General features: G+C 50.3%; 1 protein-coding gene across 1 annotated transcript in view; it reads right to left on the bottom strand.

The window, feature by feature from the left end:
• Nucleotides 1-2648: 2648 nt before the first annotated feature.
• ACIN1 (apoptotic chromatin condensation inducer 1) overlaps nucleotides 2649-19415 on the bottom strand; it is a 32837-nt gene continuing 16070 nt past the window's right edge. The window contains 12 exon segments of the mRNA XM_082854163.1: nucleotides 2649-3589; nucleotides 4319-4419; nucleotides 4531-4855; nucleotides 5087-5194; nucleotides 5335-5442; nucleotides 5828-5973; nucleotides 6313-6454; nucleotides 7459-7611; nucleotides 7706-7839; nucleotides 8744-8786; nucleotides 12241-12476; nucleotides 12479-12506. Of these exon segments, the coding sequence (XP_082710289.1) occupies nucleotides 3263-3589; nucleotides 4319-4419; nucleotides 4531-4855; nucleotides 5087-5194; nucleotides 5335-5442; nucleotides 5828-5973; nucleotides 6313-6454; nucleotides 7459-7611; nucleotides 7706-7839; nucleotides 8744-8786; nucleotides 12241-12476; nucleotides 12479-12506 (1851 nt within the window). The 3' untranslated portion in view covers nucleotides 2649-3262.

The following is a 19415-nucleotide window of genomic DNA, read 5'->3' as shown; positions in this document are numbered from 1 at the left end:
CATGGATCCACACCTGCAGGATGCACAGCTGTTTACGGTTAAGGAAACCCTTAAACTCTTAAACCTCCCCAAAGTTAGATGCGGAAGATCACACCTCCAAGGAACCAGACGCCCCACTGCCCAGAACCCAGACTAAGACAGAGAGCAGACAGTCTGATCTTTCCCTCCACCCAGGCTCTGCCCGTATTCACCTCCAGCCCTCCAAGCTGATAAACCTCTGGCCACTCAACTCTGAGTAGAGAAGCTTGGGAAGAAGATAGGAGAGGGGATGCTGGGAGGGCTTGGAACCCCAAACTGGCCCCTCTGCTCCCAGGGTGGGCATGCAGCTTGGGGCTGGAGGAGATGGGGGTTACCAGGGAAAGGGCTTAAAATCCAGGGATTGGGATTCATGGAGGTGGGGTCTCAGGGCGCCTAGGTCAGGCTGAGATGACAAGCAGGGCAGCCTCAGACAGGGTTGAGAGCCTGTGAAAGTCCGTCCTCCACAGGCACTCCGCCTCTCCAGAACCTGCCCCCGGCACACAGCTAGCTGAAGTCCTTGAAGGGGGACTGGGCTCCCAAGGCAGAGTGGGGGGCCAGAGCTGAAAGAAGAGGGGTGGTAGAGGCCGAAGACTGGGGAGGGGGAGCAGAGGCAGACCCAGAGGCTAGAGACACAGCGTGATTAAGGGTGAGACCAAGACTCAGGGACTGTCAGACAGAGACAGAGACAGAATGGCAGCAAGAGACAGGAGGAAAGAGATCAAAGGAGGTAGCCTGGGTGCCTGAAAGGCAGAGAGGAGTCACGGGTACCAGGATTGAGAATGGGTGGAAGAGGGGGCAGAGGGGCTTTCAGTACGTGTGATGACCAGGCAGGGGCAGCTTTAGCTGCCGGGGTCAGACCAGGCCGCCCCGGTGCGGAACTTCATTCTGGGAGAAGGGGCAGCCAGGAGGGGCTGTGGGAAGGAAGCTAGAGGACCCTTCCCACCACTGTCTCCTCCCTCTCCTCCAACGGGCACCCCTCAGGTGGCTGTGGCTGCGCCCCTCCTCCCCTAGAGCAGACATACACCTGACAGTCCTTTCCTTCCCGAGGGAAGAGGGAAGCCGGGGGCCAGAGAGGGAGGCGGGACGGAGAGAAGGAAGGCGATAGAGGACTGGGAAACAGGATAGCGGGAAGGGAAGGGAAGAGGAGAGCAGAGGGAAGGAACGGGGAAGGAAAGGAAAGCGGGAAAAAGAAAAGACAGGAGAGGAGAGAAAGGTGGAGGAAGAAAAAGGCAAAGAGGAAGAGATGGAGCAAGACAGGGCAAGAGGGAGAGAGAAGGGTTGGGGAGCCAGGGAAGGGGCAGAAAAGGCAAACAGGCAGAGAGAAGGCAGGATGAAGAGAAATCGAGGGAGAGGAAGATGGGAAAAAGAGGGAGAGAGAGGTGCGAGGGAAGAAGGGAAAGCGGTAGAGCGCGGGAGAAGGGAGCCGGCAGTGGGCTCCCAGTCGCGGAGCGCACCGTTCACCGCTCTGAAGACACCCGCAGGCTGCGGGCCCCCTGCTGCCCCTCCGAGGATTCCCAACCGCGGGCTCCAGGGTAGGCGCCCTTACCTGGCAGTGCCAAGGGGCCCAGCCCGGTGGGGAGCGCCCCCGCCCGCCCCCGTCGCCGGGTCCCGGGGGCGCAGCCCCGAGCCGATCGGAGCGGGCGCCGCGGCTCCGCTGCAGGTCTGAGCAGCCCCGGCTAGAACAAGGGAGCGAGACGGAGGGGGCGGGGGAAGGAGGCTCCGCCTGCGGAGGAGCGAGGCGCCTCCGTGCCGCGCGGGAGGGCCCAGCCTCCGACCCTCCCCGGCCAGCCCTGGCCGCGCAGCGGGGGGCGGGGGCGGTGCCTGCTGCCCGCCCCCTCGGCGCTGCCGGGCGCATACAGATGCGGTGCCCCTCCCGGGCCGGGCCCGCAGCGCCTGGAGGGGCACTCGGGCGGGAGGGCTTCCAGGCCACGGCGCCAGGCCGTTTCCGAAGAGCTAGCGGAGAAGGCGCACCCGGGAGCGCGAAGCGGCCCGCACGCCCCCCGCAGCCGGGCGAAGGGCGAGCGCACAGTGAGCAGGGGAATCTGGAGCCCACTGCGGAGGCCCGGTTCGCCGCCCCCGGACCAGCCTTGGAGGCTGCTGTGGACCCCGGCCGTGAGGCGGCAGCATTTTGGGAACCTGTGCAGGGAAGGGTAGCGGGCCGGCTGGGGGCTTTAAGCACAGCAGGAAGGTCCAGGGAGTCCGCGGGCTGGGCACAGGGAACAAACAGGGCAGGGACCGAGGCGACGTCGGCGGGAGGGCACGGAGCCTTTTTGGGAAGCTCATTTACAGGAGCCTACTGAGCGAGCGGCTGCCGCCCCCTGGTGGCAGTTATGGGCGGCACCTTGAAGGTGGTGACCAGGTGACCAAATGCCTCTAGCACAGCACCGGGACACCCCTCTTCCCAGGGCGTCTTTCCCTCGGCCCTCCAGCGAGGAAGATCCACAGCTGTGTGTGGCTAGAGCCGAGGCAGGGATGGAGGGAGGGTGGGAAGTCCCTGCTCCAGGAAGCAGCAGCCTAAGTTAAGGGTATGGAATGCAAGCAATGCTGGCTGCACTGCATGCTGCAGCCTCCCCTTCAACATGGCTCTCACCCAGGCCCTGCCCAAGGAAAGCCACTCAATCACACTAGTTAAAACTAAGTCAATTTTATTATTTTCCATAGACCACATCATTTAATAATAAAAAAAATAAAAATAAAAATTGAACAAAAGGAAAAGGTGGATATAAAGTGGAACCGGTGGGCAGGAGGCATGGGCTGCAGGACCAAAGAGACTGGGAACTGCAGGGGCCCTGGGACTCAGGAGGAGATGCTGATTCAGCTCATAGGTGACCCAGTCCTGGCCCCGGCTGTTCCCAAAAGGGGGGTGCAAGTACCAAAGGAGGTGGTGAGCAGGATGGAGGAAAAACGAGAGAGAGGTTTGGGGCTCCTGGCTGTTCCCCAGCTCTGGGCCAACCACCTCCCTCCCTAACATAGCTCCTCCCTCTCACAGACTTAATGGGAAATGAGAGGGAGGAGAGGGCTAAGTCCCAAGAGATAGATTACGGGGGTAGGGTGGGAAGATGCCCACTGCTCCATTTGGTATGTGGGGACAGGTGGCAGCCAGACTTCAGCACTGGGCAAATGGTGTGAAAGACCCCTGGTTCCAGGGTGGTGGAGATTGTACCTATCCCTCTGTGGCCTTGAAGCCCCCTGGGGCAGGGTGGCCGGTGCCTGCAGCTCTCCCTAGTGTTCTCCCGGCTAGCGGCTAGCGGCGCCCACCCCGGTCCCGCACAGGTGTGCTCCGACTCCGGCTCCTGCTGTGGCGCTTGGTGTCTCTGCGGTCCCTCTCCCTGCCTCGTTCCCGGTCCCTGTCCCTCTCCCGATCTCGATCTCCCCTGTCCCGCTCCCTGTCCCTCTCTCTCTCCCTGTCCCTCTCCCGGCTGTGCTCTCGCCGCTTCTCTCGCTCCAGCTGTCGGGTCCGTTCCCGCTCCGCCTCCTTCTCCCGCTCCTTCTGCTCTTCTTCTTCTTGCTCCTTTCGCCGCTTCTCCCGCTCCTTGGCCCGTTCAGCGCGCTCTGCCTCCTTCTGAACAATCTGTAGCAGGCAGGGAAGGCAGAGAACAGGTACCTCAGCCCTGCTCACATGAGTCTCACCAGGTCTCCCTGCACCTGGACCCTGCACTCTTAGCTCGGGACCACTGTCAGCCTTCCTGCTATGCAGGAAGGGGCAGGGCCTCAGCAGTCACATCTGTCCTTGTCTCAGAGCCCCAAGCCCTCCTCCCAGTCTTCATCTTTTATGCCCACGACAGGTAGTGGCACCATCCATGCCTGGCCTCTGGTATTTCCTAAGCTAACTCGATGTGAACAAACCTCTATTCTCTCTAGTGGAGTAGCATAAACCTACAATTCCCAAAAGGCCCATCACAAAGAAACGGAGATTTAAAAAGCTAAAACCCCTAGAAATTAGAAAGAGAAACAGCTGAGTTTATTAAACACAGATTTCTCAGCTAACTAAAATCAACTTCCAAGAAGCACGGTTGGCACCACCAGCTTCCTGGGACACACACAGAGTTCCGATCTCGTGTCTACCTCTATCCTTTATGGGTCTGGCTTCTCTATGGCCCACTCAATCAACTGGGTCTTAAAACTGCCTCCTTCTGTGATGCTTAGCTTCTGCCTTATTATTCTAAGCCAACACCTGGGCCTATTCACTCTCGTAGTCACATGACTCTCCCCTTGCTCACTCCCAAGCCTTGATGTAGCTTGGCAGGTGGTTCCTCCTGAGCTTGAGAGTGCCCCTCAAGGCAGGAAGGCGTGTGCTCACCTGGCTGTCAGTCAGTGGGAGCCAATAGATGCAGGGAGCTGCCTTGGTCTTACGGAAAAGGTCGTCCAGCAGCTTGGCAGGTGGTTCCTCCTGAGCTTTCTCTGAGGTGGAAGAAAGTGAGTCAGACTTGATGCATATGACTCTGTGCCCCGTCCCATCTGGGTCCCTTTCCCACCTACTACTGAGTATGTGTGCCCCCCATAGCTAAGTACCTTTCTTCTCACTCTTCTTTTCTTTAGACTTTGCGCGTTCCTTGCGGCGGCGGTCACGGGACCGTGATCGGGAACGGGGCCCTTCTCGAACTTTGTCCCGATCCCATTCGCGCTCTGATCGCGTTCGCTCCCGCCGCTCCATCTCCCGTTCCCGCTCTGCCCACTGTTCCCGCACCGCCCGCTCCTGCTCCCGCTGCTCTGCCCTGGGGTGCTGTGGTGGCTGGGCTGGGGGCGGGGGCGGGGGGTGCAGCGGCCGTGGTACCCCCTGCTCCTCTGTCTTAGTTTCAGAGGGACGGTCCACCAAGAGGCCTCGGTGATAATCCAGCTGCGGGTAGAGGAGGGACAAGGATAGTCAGGATGAAGATGACATCACTCCCACTGAAGGAGCCCAGGTACCAGTGAACAGCTTTGGAGCCCCATGGTTCAACTAAAGGAACCAAAGAGGAGGGAAAAGGAATCTCAGTGACGGCAGGTTTGGCTGGGATCTCAGCTGGAATCTAGTGGATACAGCCTCCCCTGCCCCTACCCGCCTCCTTCCTTTCCCTTGGTTTCTTACCTCATCTTGCTCAGCATAGTCAGCACAGAGGAATTTGGGGTTGGACTGGGGCCATTTGACCCCATGTAGAGCTGTGCGGGTGGCAACTGCTTCCTCTACTGTCGAGTACTGACAGAGGGAGGGAGAAGGCAGAGGGTCACAACAGGCCTTCAACCCTTCCCACTTGCCACAATGCCCTCAGATCTGCCCACGATGGTCACAAAAGGAAATACAGGCCACAACCTAGAGAATCAGTTTCTTCCCCTCACCGTTACAAAGCAGTGAGATTTGATCTTGTCAATCCAGAAAGCCTCTTCTACCAGAGTTCCTGTACGTCCCAACAATTCCTTCAGTTGGCCTAAAGTGAAGGGACGAACCTGCCAATGAAAACAAAATTTCAGGGTCTTAAAGAAGGCAAGAACTATACTCATGTAACTAGTCTGAAGATTTCCCACACCACTGTCACAGGAGTATAGCTTCCAAGTCTGGGCGAGGCCAGAGAGGTTAGGAACCCTCCATCAGGAATGTGAGAAGAGTGGTAACACTGTCTGAGACATCATGGGCCAGGCTCTCTACAAATTCTCAAGACAACCCTGCAGGGTGATACTTTTTTCTCCCCATTTTTCAGATGAGACAGGTTGTGTGGTAAAATAACTCGCTCAATGAGTGAGTAACCGGCAGATCCAGGAGTTGAACCTAAGAAACATGAGTCCAAAGCTCAGACTCTAAACCAAGCTGCACTGTGGGAAAAAAATGACTTACCAAATTGGAGATGTGGACGATGTTACTGATCTTGCCCCGGGGTGGGGAGGGCACTTGAGCAGTCCGGACTGGGTCATCAATTGTAATGGAAACTCCCGACTTCTGCTGGCTAATGGAACGTCGAGTTAAGGTATCTCCTAAAGTCACTATCAAATAGAGCACAAGAATGACTTTCAGCAGGGAGCAATGCTGGCTCTCTCACCTCCAGCAGGACTTTAAAATTCCCTACCAGTAGTCACTGTCCCATCTAAATGTGCTGAGCACCTGCACTGTGCAAGGTACGGTCCAGGCTGATCTCCTCATTATGGAGATGCAAAAATTAAACAGATTCAAACCTAGCCCTCAAGCAGCTTGATAACTAGGAGAAGACATGTGTAAAATACTAGAACACGAGGCAGAAAACATTAAACGCTTTAAAAGAGGTCCAAATAAAGTGCTCTGGGAATTCAGGGGGCCACATGTTTCACTCATAATGCTGCACCTACCTTTCTTTACTTCATGCTCCACAGGTGGGGGCAAGGCCACCTCTACTGAGACCTGGGGAGGTACAGGGGCTTCTGCTTCAGGCTCCTTCTCTTCTTCCTCCTCTTCCCTCTGCCCATTCTCCTGGCCCTCGGAAGGCACCACCTGTAAGGTATCAGATAACAGACGGATTCTTTTTTTTTTTAAATTAATTTATTTATTATTTACTTATTTGGCTGTCCCGGGTCTTAGCTGTGGCATGTGGGATCTAGTTCCCTGACCAAGGATCAAACCCAGGCCCCCTGCATTGGGAGCGTGGAGTCTTAGCCACTGGACCACCAGGGAAGTCCCTACAGAGGGATTCTTAAACACCAAACAGGTACATTCTTTTCAGTTTCTGCTTTCTCGGGGAGAGATGGTGGTAAGTCAACCTAACACGCTTCTTCCACTAGGGAGGAAATTTCATTATTATGTTCACCTCCACCAGATCCTGGGATTTGTAGTGCCTCAACTCTGCCATGAGGAAAACTAAGGCAGGAATTGGCAAATTTTTTCTGTACAGGGCAAGATATTAAACATTTTAGACTCTGTGAGCCATATGGTTGCAGTTACTCAACTCTGATATCATAGCACTTAAGCAGCCAGAGACAAGAGTAAATGAACTGGGCTTCCCTGGCGGTGCAGTGGTTATGAATCCGCCTGCCAATGCCGGGGACACGGGTTCGAACCCCGGTCCGGGGGATCCCACATGCCGCGGAGCAACTAAGCCCGTATGCCACAACTACTGAGCCTGCGCTCTAGAGCCCGTGAGACGCGACTCCTGAGCCCATGTGCCACGACTACTGAAGCTCATGCGCCTAGAGCCCGTGTTCTGCAGCGAGAAGCTGCCGCAATAAGAAGCCCGTGTACCGCCAACGAAGACCCAACGCAGCCAAAAATAAACAAAAAAAAAGAATAAATGAACTGGGGTGGCTGTGTTCTTACAGAACTTTATTACAGGCTACAGGTTAGATCTGGTAGCCTGCTGACCCCTACCCTACAAGGGCCAACTCACCCAACCCTCTGCACAGATGGCAGACTTCCCTTCTAGGACTCCGCCTTAGCTCCTCATTCAGTTGCCCACTCTGCATCCATGACCCCCTCCCCCAAAGTGGGGGCAGGAGCCTTACCTGAGTGACGGTCCGGCATATTTTCAGCCCCTTGTCATGGGTCCCATCATCACCATTACGCTCTGTCTCATCCTCAGAGATTCGGGAGTCGTCAGCATGAAGATCCACAACAGCCTCCTGCCCCGCCAGGGGTTTGATGTCGGGGATGAGGCTCTGGGACACAGATACCCCCCACCCCGTTACACTGGGCCCATGTCTACTCCCACGTCATGTCTCATCCTCCCTTCCCCGGCCCCTCCCACCTCACCTTGAGTGATTCGGTGGTGATACTGATGGAGGGTTTCTTCTGTGTGGTGGCCGTGCTGGCTCCCCAACGCCGCTTCCGACTAGGCTGGCCCCCCTCTGTGTCACTGTTTCCAGCTGGCACCCCCTTGGTAGCTGCTGTCCCCAAGAAATAGGACCCCACAGTTAGATGCTCTCAGGCCCTCTGCTGGTTCACACCACAACACCCACAGAGAGGCTTCGACTGGAATTTTAGTAAAAGGTTAACTTAAGGAAACCACATTTGGGGACTGGGGAAACCATGCTTCAGAGTAAACAATAAAAGGCCTAGAGCCACTTCCTGAAAGATGAAAACTACTGATCTCTGAAGGCAACAAGGAAGAGCTAACTAGGCTGGTAAGCAATTTAAACTTTTAGTGGTAGAAAAATCTAAAGTACTGGGGAAGACAGATTGAGGACGACATGGGAATGAGAAAAACAAGACTATGTGATACTAAAATCCAAGTTAATTTAATTTTAGATCATGATGTGACCTGGTCATGCTTGAGGTTATTTTCATACTACAGATTGATATATTTCAAGTCATAAAGACCTATTACACTTTTGTCAACGAGGAGTTCCTCATTGGCAAAATGTTAAAGATGTTACTGTTGGAGGTGTGGGCACTCTCATTTTCTCAGATGCTCTCTTAGAATAAAGTATAAACTGGTAAGCATTTTATAGGAATCCCTCAAACCCACTCCTCGTTCTGAGGGTTCAGACATCTGAAATAATAAAAGCAGGAGAACTAAATAAGAAATGGTACGACATCTCACGGTGTATCTCATTAGGGTTAAGAAAGAAGTGTGACTGGGGAAAAATAACAAGGATTGTTTGTGAAGTTCTGAATTTTAAAATGAAACACTACCTACGCCCAAAAGATGTAGATTTGCTGGGTGGAGGTGGTGGGATGGCAGGGGGCGACGCAAGAATGCCACTGACGGAGAATGGGAATCTACTTCTCTATCAACTCTGATTTTTATGGTATTCCGGACCTGTATCAGGGATTTGGGGCTAGACTTACAGACAACGGAGATCTTCCTCTTGAATGATTTGGGCAGCGAGCTCTGTATAGAGAAGAAAAGGGGAAAAAAGAGAAAGAGACACACCCCACAGAGAGGGGGGAAAGAGGTTAGATGGGGCAGTCTTAGCATAGGCTCCAAAGACACAGAGAGAGAGAGACACAGAGACAGACAGAGACCAAAACAGAAGCGGCAAACGGCAAAAACGAAGCAGAATCAATGCAAGTTAGAGAAAAAAATAAAACCAAACATCACAGCAGGGAAAAGTCATCTAGTCCATACCACACCTATGTATTAGCTTAACCAGAAATAAGCTGGAAGAAGAATTTCAGTAGCCTCCCAGCCCTTTAAAAGCATTGGTCATGCCCTCTTCCACTGTCTCTACTGGTCGAGAGGATGCCAAGCCCAACAAGCTATGTCCAGAGCTGGGTCATCTGGTCCTTCTAAGGTCTTCCTTGCTAACTCGAGGAAAACACGAGGAAACAAGGAAAACCAACTTTGGGATGGCACTTTGACAACATAACCCTCCTCTTCTTCTCAGTGCCCAGCCTGACATCCACTGACGTTGGCTCTGAGTGGCTTGGACAGCAGACTGTTAAGACTGCCCAGATGCCCACCACACTGTGGACGGCAGCACCAGACTCACTGGAGATGAGCCTCCTGAGCCAACTGCCAGCAGAAAGAATTTAAAGGTGTCTTTGGTAAAGACAAGTTTTTATGCAGGGCAGACTGGCCCTAGGGAGTTTCAGACTTTCTGACCACTGTATGGAGCTCTAGCAGAGCCTTTACTGTTTCTTCTCCAAACAGGGCTTATGCCTTAGGGGCTCTGCCAAGGACCAGAAACTTCCAAACTTGCTTTTGAGCAAGTCTCTGCCCCAAACACTCAGTGGGAGAAAGACTGTGGACAGAGCAAAAAGAGGAAGAGAGAGAGCAAAAAAGGGAATAGAGCATTTTAGATTTAAGTGCTTATTTCTGGAAAAACTAAGACCTACCACCCTTCTAAAGGGTAGGGTAGGAACCCTCTTGATGAAATCCCTTTTCCCCATCCACCCCCCAGCCCCGTTTGTGTCGTCTAACCAAGTCTCCTTGGTCTCCGTTAAGGGCCAGCCTGACCCCTAGCCAGGCCGCTCTCGATGGGTAAGTTAGTGAGAAAAAAAAAAAGTCTTAATTAAAACAGGAAAAACATGAACCAAATAAATAAACAAATCCAATAAAGAAATCAGAAAAAAAGATAAAGAAAAAAATTAAAATAAAAGATTAAAAAAAGAGGAGAAAGAAGAAAATAAAGAGGAAAATAAACTAGGAATATGACAAATGTTCCAGGTACCATCTCACACCTGGGATCTTCAGTTCAGCCAATCGCACCTCACTGTGTACTGTATCTAGTCAACCGCCGGTCCAATCAGAATGAGCCCTCCCTGCTAGGCGCTGTGCAATTGGTGGGGGGTTGGGTTGGCAAAAAAGGTGGGCGCACGGCGTGGTGGTCAGGACGGCACTGCCAGAGTCCTCCCAGGGGCGCAGGGGGGGCGGGAGGGAAACGTGTGAGGGGACGCTGCCCAGTTTCCATGATGTCAAGACAGTTCACTGGTGGTGGCCAGGCTCAGCGAGGGGTACGGGGGAAAGGGGGCAGAGACATCAGTCCCGGCCCTGTAGGGGCATCATCTTGCAGTCCCTGATGAGATGGCCTGTAAGTAGCAGAAATGGTCCTGGCCTTTTATCGTGTGAGGCAGGACCCTATGTCCATCAGTGGCAAGCTGCAGCGACACCACCACCCAATACTTGGAATCCAGGTGATGACTCCAGAGTCCCTTTCTCCTCTGCCTGTAACTGGGGAGGGGGTCCTCTCACCGAGTGGGATCATGGAGCCTCTGTTGAAGGCAGCCTGGGGGTAGTAGGTGGGTAGCCCCAGGACCTGGCACACATTCAGCAGCAAGGTCAGAATACTTTTCTTCTGAGAGTGGTGTGTGGCATCTCCTCAGGGACTCCAGCTGAGACAGCGGTTCCAGTCAGGTGGGTGGATGAGCCCCTGCCTCCAGGGATGGAGGAGAAGTTGGAGCAACCAACATATGCTGCCCTTCACCATGGACAACAGGGACCAAAGGAAAGTCCATCTGATGAGCAAGTGGTGATACATGGGTGGGCTGTCATCAGCCTTAAATCTCTGGGCTCAGACCCTAGACTTCTCTGCAGGGTTCCTAGTCGTCACAGCTTAAGCGGAGAGCCCCACTCAGTATTTTACAGCATGGCACTGTGATCACAAACATTGACTCTTTAGGAGGTCTTGGTGCCCTAGATGGGGATCCCAACAGTCTGTAGCAAATAAGGCAACCCAGAGTCCTCAAAAGGGCAAGGGCGTGTGGGCAGGCGCCCCAGCACTGACACAAGCTCTTCTTGGGGTGTCCCAAAGAGGGAGATGATGCAAGTCCACCCCTTTCCAAATGCTTTTTGCTTTCTCAATACAAGTCTCTCCAGAACAGTGCTCTTCTTGGCCCCCTGATGTAAGCAAGGCAGGGAGGCAAAAGGGGGCCCATCACAGGATCCCATACACATGCCCCCCTCTGGCCAAGACACCTGGATAGCAGACTCGGCTGACTGGGCAGCTCAGGAGCAGCGGGTGGGTCCAGAGGAAGAGGCGGCATCAGCGATTGGCCAGTTGGGCAGGGTTATATTTTACGGGCGGATTACCGTACATGAGGTACTTGGACAAAGTTTTACGGGGAAGAAGGACCTTGTAATAAATAATATTCTGCACATCAAATCACGTTCACCGGCCCCCACCCCCGCAACACACACCAAAGAAAGGCTACACACACAACAGTCCCTCCCACCCTATTACCCTACTCCCAAACCCAGCTAATTCTTGCTCTAATTACTTTAAGAGCCAAGAAGACTTCGCTGGCTCTGATGGGGGGAACCCCCTGAATTGGGTTCAGGACACAAGATAAGATATATGCCAAAAAAGTAAGTAAAGAGGTCACAAAAATGGGGAAGGGGCCTTTGGGATGACCCCAGGGGCTGGCTTCTAAGCAGCTACATCTCTGCAATGAGACCACTAGGGGGCAGATGAGGAACAAAAATTCCTCAGCATGGTGGTCAGCTGAGAACCACCACGGCCCACTAGATGGCGCTGATCTCCAACACACTTTTAAAAAGGAGGGAAAGCTAGAGGGGTTACCACAGGGAGAAGCTGGAGAAGGTAGCCGGTAAAGCTGAGCCTGGGTCTTAAAGGGCCATTAACTGACTTTCCCGCTGGTTACAAACTTCCCCATCTGCACTACTTCCCCAACAAGGAAAGGGGAATAAAGGAGCCCTGTTCCCATCACAAGGGGTCTCCCTTGCTAAACCAGCGAATTCTCCCTTGGCCCTATCCTGATCCAAGTCTTTGCCTAGTCCCTTCTTTAAGCTATCCCACTGTGTACGAGGGATCACCGGAGTGCTCTATTCTTTCCCCCAGGTCCACTCCTGCCCACCCACCCCAGCAGGTGGCTTGGATATTTACCTCTTTCTTCTCCTCATCCTCGGCACTGCCCTCTGGGCGGTCATCATTGCTGACTTGGTCTGCAATAGGCATGGGGGGCTCTGGAACCTCATTTTCAGGTCTGTTTTCACTTGTGTCCATGGTCACTTCCTCCTTCTCCTCACTGTCAGTATGGGGAGAGGTTGGGAGGGAAGGGCAGGAAAGAACCAAGGGGAAGAGAGAGCAAGACGTTAGGTTTTGGGTCAAGGAAACCCCCATGCCTCATCACTTGGGTGGGATTGGGAGGGCTGCTTTTTAGATCAGACTAGAGACCTTGTCCCCCCAGGAAAACCAGGAAACGGTTTTCCTAGGGGAAAGAGCACAGATCACAGCAACCACATTCACTCACTGCCCAGATGGGATAAAGCTGTGATGTGTGGGGTCAGGGCTCCAATGTTCTTAGGTAATTCACCAGAGTACCCCTATATGAAGAGGAGAAACATCCCTCTCTGCAAAGTCCCTCAAAAGTAACTGTGATTTGCCTACAACCCCGTGGCCTCCTTAGACCTGGGCGCAGACACCTTTACTTAGCCAAACTGCATGAGAAACTAAGGGAAGCCTGATTCCTTAAAAAGAGGAGAAAGAACAGCCAGGGCTGTGGCAGATGATCCCAACCTTGGGTTTAATCAACTGCTTAGTAAGTAAAAGCCTACTGACCCTCAGGGTCTGCAGACACCAGGAATGGAGAAATGGTGGGGGTGAGGGCTGCAGGGAGAGGAAGGCTGGCGAGGGTTCAAGCTTCAACAGGGACCCCCTCTAATCCAAAAGGAAAAACAAAAACTGCCAGACAGAGTATGAAAGCTCAGAGAAGCACCAGGCCACTTTTACCTGCTCAGAGGTGTAGGAATTGTTCTTACATTCGGCCTTCGCCCAGTTTCTCCCACTCCCTTATTCCAACTTCCAAGAGATAAAGAGAGCAGGCCTCCCAGTCAGGACACACCCTCCCCTACACCACGCACCCCCCCCACAAACGCTGAACCCACTCCCCCACCCCTCTGAATCACACAAGTCAGCTCCCATTGCAGGCAACGAATCCCAGAGGTTCACTTCAGATAAACTATCTTCCCATCTTCTTTTTTTTGTCTTCATCCTGAACTTCTAACTCTAATCTCATCCCCACTACCACCCAAACACTGAGGGGTAAAAAAATCAAATCAAGATGATCAGGGGCCTAAGTCTCAAGAGAGGGGAAAGCAAGCCTCCCCAGGCTGACCATCACCAGAAAATTCGGCATTCTCGGCAGGCTGCCTGACACCCAGAGGTCAGAACAGCCTCCCCAGAGCAGGCAGGGAGGGATGTATGGGAAGGGGGGGAGGAGAAAATCGGAAATGTGCCCCCAGCTAATAGGCTCCCACAGAAACACGAGATTCAACTGCCTAAATCTAAAGAAAAGTCTTATCCAAAAAATACCTATTTCCCACACAGAGAGGGCAAGTGGGGCCAATTAGAAACCGGGCAGGAAGGACAAAGGGGGAAAGCAGAATGAAGACAAATCAAAACGAAAAGACGGAATGAAAGCCACGGGGAAGAGAAGGGAGATGAGAGGAGCTAGAGTGGTGGGGAAAAGGGATACATGGAAATGTGAAGCTCTCACCCTTCTTTGCTTTCTGATAACATGATTTTTTTTCTCCCCCTGGAAGTGCTGTTTATCCCTTTCTGGAATGGAAGAAATAACAAAAACCAAACAAAAAAATCCTAAAAAATTAAAAAAAAAACCAAAACACCTTCCTTGTCCCAAGATCCCACCACCTCCTCCCCAACCACCCGATCCAGAGAGAGAAAATCGAGATGCAGCAACTGGGGATCCAAAAAATGGTAAATGGAAGGGGAGATGGTGGTGGTGGTGAGGGGAGGCTAAAATAGATCTGGCTTTTAAGAGATAAGCGTTAAGTCCTCACGGCAAACCCCGAATTCAGCTGGATTGGTCTCTCTGGAGAAGGAGGAGGAAGAGGGCCAGGCTGCTGGTAGTGGCTGGCTCTATTGTATTGGCGGAGCGGCGGCGATCAGCCGGAGACATGCAGGGGAGCCATCTTGCCACTTACCCAGCAGCCCGTGTGTGCGGATGGGGGAGGGCCCTGCTGCAGCAGGGGAGGGGAAAGAAGAGAGGGAGGGCGCTGAGTGAGCAAGGCTCTTATCCTCTGGCAGGCCACAAGGAGCTCACTGCTGGCTCAAAAGGCCTGGCCTTTTTCCTTCTTTTCTCAGGTTACAACAGCTACCGAGGCCTAACCCCACAGGGAGAGGGTGCTCTCTCCTCCTTTTCCACGGGGGCGGGGGAGGGGGCTGGGTGGAGAGGACATACAAAGTTACAGCTGCTTGCTTGGAAGATTCCAGAGAATAGAAGGAAAGGAAACAGCAGAGCTGGGAGTGAAAAATGGTAAGAAGGAAGATAACAAAGCCAAAGTTGCAAAGAGACAGAGGGGAGGGTCACGAGCACTTTTTAAGTGCCCACCTTCCTCTGAGAAGCCAGGCATAGAACACTGAAACCAGATCAGCTGGTTCAAGGTGGGGAGGTGGGATGAGATTTGGCACTATCCAATCACTGTATGGTAACTGGCTGCTCACCACGAGCAATGACCACGTATCCCTTCTTCAGGGAGATGGAAGGAGTGGATAAGGAGAAAGTTCCTTTTTGAATTACCAGTAGAGGAGGGGAGAGGTGTCTCTGAAGAGAAGACAGACAACTTTGTTTCACAGAGTCTTTAATAAGGTCACCCTGCCCCAGGGTCTGCAGGAGCCAGAAAGGAAACGGATAAACAGGGCAAGGGGACCTTGGGTAGAACGGCTCCAAAATGAGGGCTCTGAAGTAGATAAGAAACTGAAATGAGAGGACTGTTATTGGGGACAGGGGTGGTGGTGGTGGGGTGTGTGCCGATCTGCTGGGCAGAAAGTGGGAACTAAATGGAAATTACTAATCAGGGGCATCTTCAGACTAATGTAAAATGGGAAGTTGTCTCTACCCATTCAAAAAAGCACTCAGTAGATGCTCAAAATGCCCATTTGTTGACTGCAAAGGTGCTCCTTTTGTATCCCAGTGGCAGTAAAGGTTTAACACTAAGACAAGCTTCTGTGTACTTAACCAAAAACTTAGTATTATCTCATTTGTAATACCAGAGCGTTTAGTCAAAACTGAAATTTCCTCCCTGCTGCTTAAAATCTTAAACTTACATGTCAACTGCATGCTAAAGCAGTCGCGTTTATACATCACACTACAGCTCCTTTTCACTGAGTGGTCCCTGGCTCCTCAGTAAGGTTGAGAGCTCTGGAGTCAAACTGGCTGGGTCTCAATCCAGGCCTCAGCCCCACCGCACACAAGTAGCATAATATTGAGCAAGTTCCTGATCCCCTCTGTGTATCAGTTTCTTAATCTGTAAAGTAGGGGTAATAACAATACCTATCTCATCTAACAGTGTGATAAGGATTTGCTCTCAGGAGTCTGGCTTGGAAGACACCCCAAGTCAAGGTAAGGATATGCATAAAACACGTGTACGTTTAATAGGCCATTATCTCATTTGGTGACACCTAGGGAGCTTTTTTTTTTTGAGCATCCTCAAAGAGTAGACTGCTCTTTCTCTGATGTAAAGGCACTAATTGGTTTGACAGTTCTCAGCAATGCCCTCATCACTGTCTAGTACCTGCTGGTTTACTTCCCCCTCACCTCTACCCTGCAGAGTTCCTCAAGGTCAGAGACTGCATCCCTTGACCCCTAGCCTGGGGCCTAACGCAAAGAAACGCTCAGTAAATATTTCCCAATTAGGTTGTCATTGGGGGTACCAAGTGGATATTTTAGTAAATCCTCGCTGAATTAAAGGTTTTCTTCTTAATAAGTATTTTTGGATAGAATTCCCACAGACACCGTTATCCTACAGAGAAATGTTACCTTCAAACATCCTCAAATACATGTTCCCTGTCCATCAATTGTCCTAAAATTCTTTCAGCTGCCAATATGCCTCTCCAAAAGTGGCATCCCTGGAGGAAGAATCTTCTTTCAATTGGAAATTCTATCTCATTTTTTTCAAGAATTTTATGACGTTATTCTTGGCCTTAAGACACAATGAGTTTGTGCTGTCTACTTCCCCATGATCAAACCTGTGGGACCGAAGAATTCCCAAAACTTTATTTTCATAAGAAAAAGAGGAAGCCTCGAAATTATCCCAAAATGGGACTCAATCTACTTGCAGGACTAGTCCCAAAGCCTTCTTAGCTATGCGTCAGAGCCCCACACAGCTTTTCTTTGTAGTCCCTTTTATGCAAAAGGCATCTCCTTTCCCACTATTTAAATTCTTGCACAAATATTTCTGATATCTTTGAAAAAATAAGTGAAACTGCATAGGGATGGGGGTGGGTGATATCTACCCAAAATTAAACAGTGCACAAAGCATTTGTAGCCCAGAAGAAAAGGACAGAACTACTTACGGGCTAATAACATCACATTAGAGTTCACATCTGAATAGGAATGAGATTCAGAGAAACTAATGGAAAGGGAAATTTCTATAGACATATGTTTGAGCTTTAGTTACTATAGAAAATTCAGAAGGAACTGAGGACCTGATGTGAAATTTAATAAGAAACAGTGGGATCTGACTACCCTTAGGCAGTGAGATTTAAACATAGCATACCCTCAGGAGCATACTAGTCCCAAGATAACTGAGGTCGGTATGGTTTTAGAGGGTGTGTCCTTAGATACCAACTTCTCAGTGAGCAAACTATTGGTAACAATAAATTTTACTTTTTAAAAATTATGCATCATTTGGCATACTGGCACTGTAGGTCCCCTGAGGAGTATCAATTACACTGTCATACTGGCTTAAAGGACCATTTCCTTCCTCCTACTCAGGCGAAAAAACAAATAAGCATAGTGCCAAGAGCCCAACGCTGCTATTGCCTGCAAGGTTTGTGTATACAGGAAGGTTGTATTTAGAAAAATTGGGGTTTGAATTAACTATTACTGGATGATACAGCTGCCCACACAAAGTTTTTCCTTTCCCTTTCTTTTTCTTTTTCTCTATGTTTTTTAATGTAAAAAGAGAGTACCATTATTTTCTGCTGTATGAGGAAATTTTTGTTGTATCTATAAGCAGGCAGAGGACTAGATTCTGGAACGGGGCTCAAGTGAAACAGAACTGAGGGCTCACAAATTCCTGCCCCAAGAAATGAAAAAGATACCTTACCTCATAAACCTAGAATTCCTCAGGGCACAATCAGAATCACAATGGATTTAACCAAGCACAGCCAAAAAAATTTAGGCAATCTCTTCCAAGTGGTGAGAGGTCCTTGAAGTAAAGTCTAATTTTTTTTTTAACACTTTACTGAATCAACAGGCCCCAGCTCTGTTTTTTTTAAAACTCATGTGACTTCTTGTTGAGATAGAGAGGAAAACCAAGATTAAGCTACAAATGGTCTTTTCCATTTAGCACTCACTGTTGATCCCACTTTTAAAACTGGCCAGGGCTCCAGAGATCACCAGGCTGAACACTAGCACTCTAGAGGGCTGAAAGACCAGAAGGAGTGTTGTGAATTAGTTTAGTACGGCCTCCAGAAATGTAGGCAAACTTCTCAAAGATTCATTTACCAAACCCAGTGCCAGAAGAGCCTATGGGTTTTGAGCATCTCATTTTGTTAGGCTGCTGCATAGACCATGTGGAAGGTAGGCAGAAGGAAAGCAAGTAAGAGCGATGTGTGAGAGCTACTTCTGAGCTCAGACTGCATTTCTAACCTATGGGCTGCTCCACCGAAGCTTGCTTAGGCAACAATGGACAATCTCAATATTTGCCCAAGGTGCCACTTGCTATCACCATGCCAGAATCAATGTGACTAGATAAGCTCAGTCATAAATGAAGATCAAAGCCACGTTTACCTGAGGAGAAAAACTCTGTATATAACTCCAAGGTTCATTTGCCCTGGACTTGCATGCAAAAATCCATTAAATAAGGTGCTTCAAAACAGCACAAAGTGCCACTCTGTTGCCAGGATCTCAGAGACCCACAGGATTTGAGGACAAGCAAGCAGCTTTTCAGAAAATTACTTGCCTCTCAAGGTGCACAGGAGGCACTTCCTCAGGCCCAATTAGTAGCAGGTTGTCAACATCTACTTTGAAACTGCCATTACAGAAAAGACATGCTATACTCCCATGGGACAGGGGAGGGAAAGGCAGGCATTCTCTCTGATTGATGGATAGGGAAGGGAAGGTGTCACCCCATTTCCTCATCGATGGTGTAGCTGGGGAATCCTGAACACCTTCCAGAATCCGCTGGTTTTTCACTTTAAGGTCCTAGAAGAAAAACCCTTTTCCAAAGGATAATGTACCCATTCCAAAATGGAAAAACAAAAACTTTTTTCAAAGGCAATAGAGTGAACTTTTAGCTTTCAAACCAAAAATGTAATGGCCACAAGATGGCAGCAGAGGCAAGAATATTAGAATAGACAGTAGCAAGGCAAAAGTTATAATAATGAGTACATAATTATTGTTAAAGTCTCAAGAAAATGAGATAATAAACCATGTCACTGCCCACCACCCTCCAAAATCAGAGGCAAAAGATAGCCTGAAACTCTAAGAAGAACATAAATGATTAGATGTACATAAAGGGAAAAATCATATTGATAGTATTAGTGTTAAAATGCCATTAAAACAATCATGGAACAAAGTTAGGCCAACTGTCTACACAGGACATTCACTAAAGTAGTACAGGATTCCTGATGTCTAAAAGCTAAGCAATCTTATTTCCACAATGCTTTTCTTTTTCACTTCCCATGAGACTCTGAAGCCAGGAATTTTGGTTCAATGGCTTCTTAATTTGTAATACCTAGCTCAGAAGAATGAATGACATACATGTTCAATTACAAATTTAATTTGATATGACAGTATTTTTCTAGGACTACACATAAGGAATAAAAAATTCATGTTAACTGCATAAATGGTAAAATCAATCCAAGGGTCTTAGAAGGAATAACTTCTGACTTGATATGGACTTCATATTTTGCTGTATTGTACACTGTGGGAGATAACTAGGATAGACTGTGCTTAATAAAATGATAGCTTATAACCAGAGAAAATAAAATAACTAAAAAACAGCACTCTCCTGTAAGGTGCTCTGTAGATCCTCAACATCCTTTATTAAACTGTGTTCCCAGGCTCACATGTAGCTGGTAAATGTGAGTTA

This window comes from Leucopleurus acutus, assembly GCF_964270905.1.
Source record: "Leucopleurus acutus genome assembly, chromosome: 1".
NCBI classification, from domain to species: Eukaryota; Metazoa; Chordata; class Mammalia; order Artiodactyla; family Delphinidae; genus Leucopleurus; species Leucopleurus acutus.
Note: the sequence above shows the minus strand (reverse complement) of the source record. Positions and strands in the feature narration are given on the sequence as shown.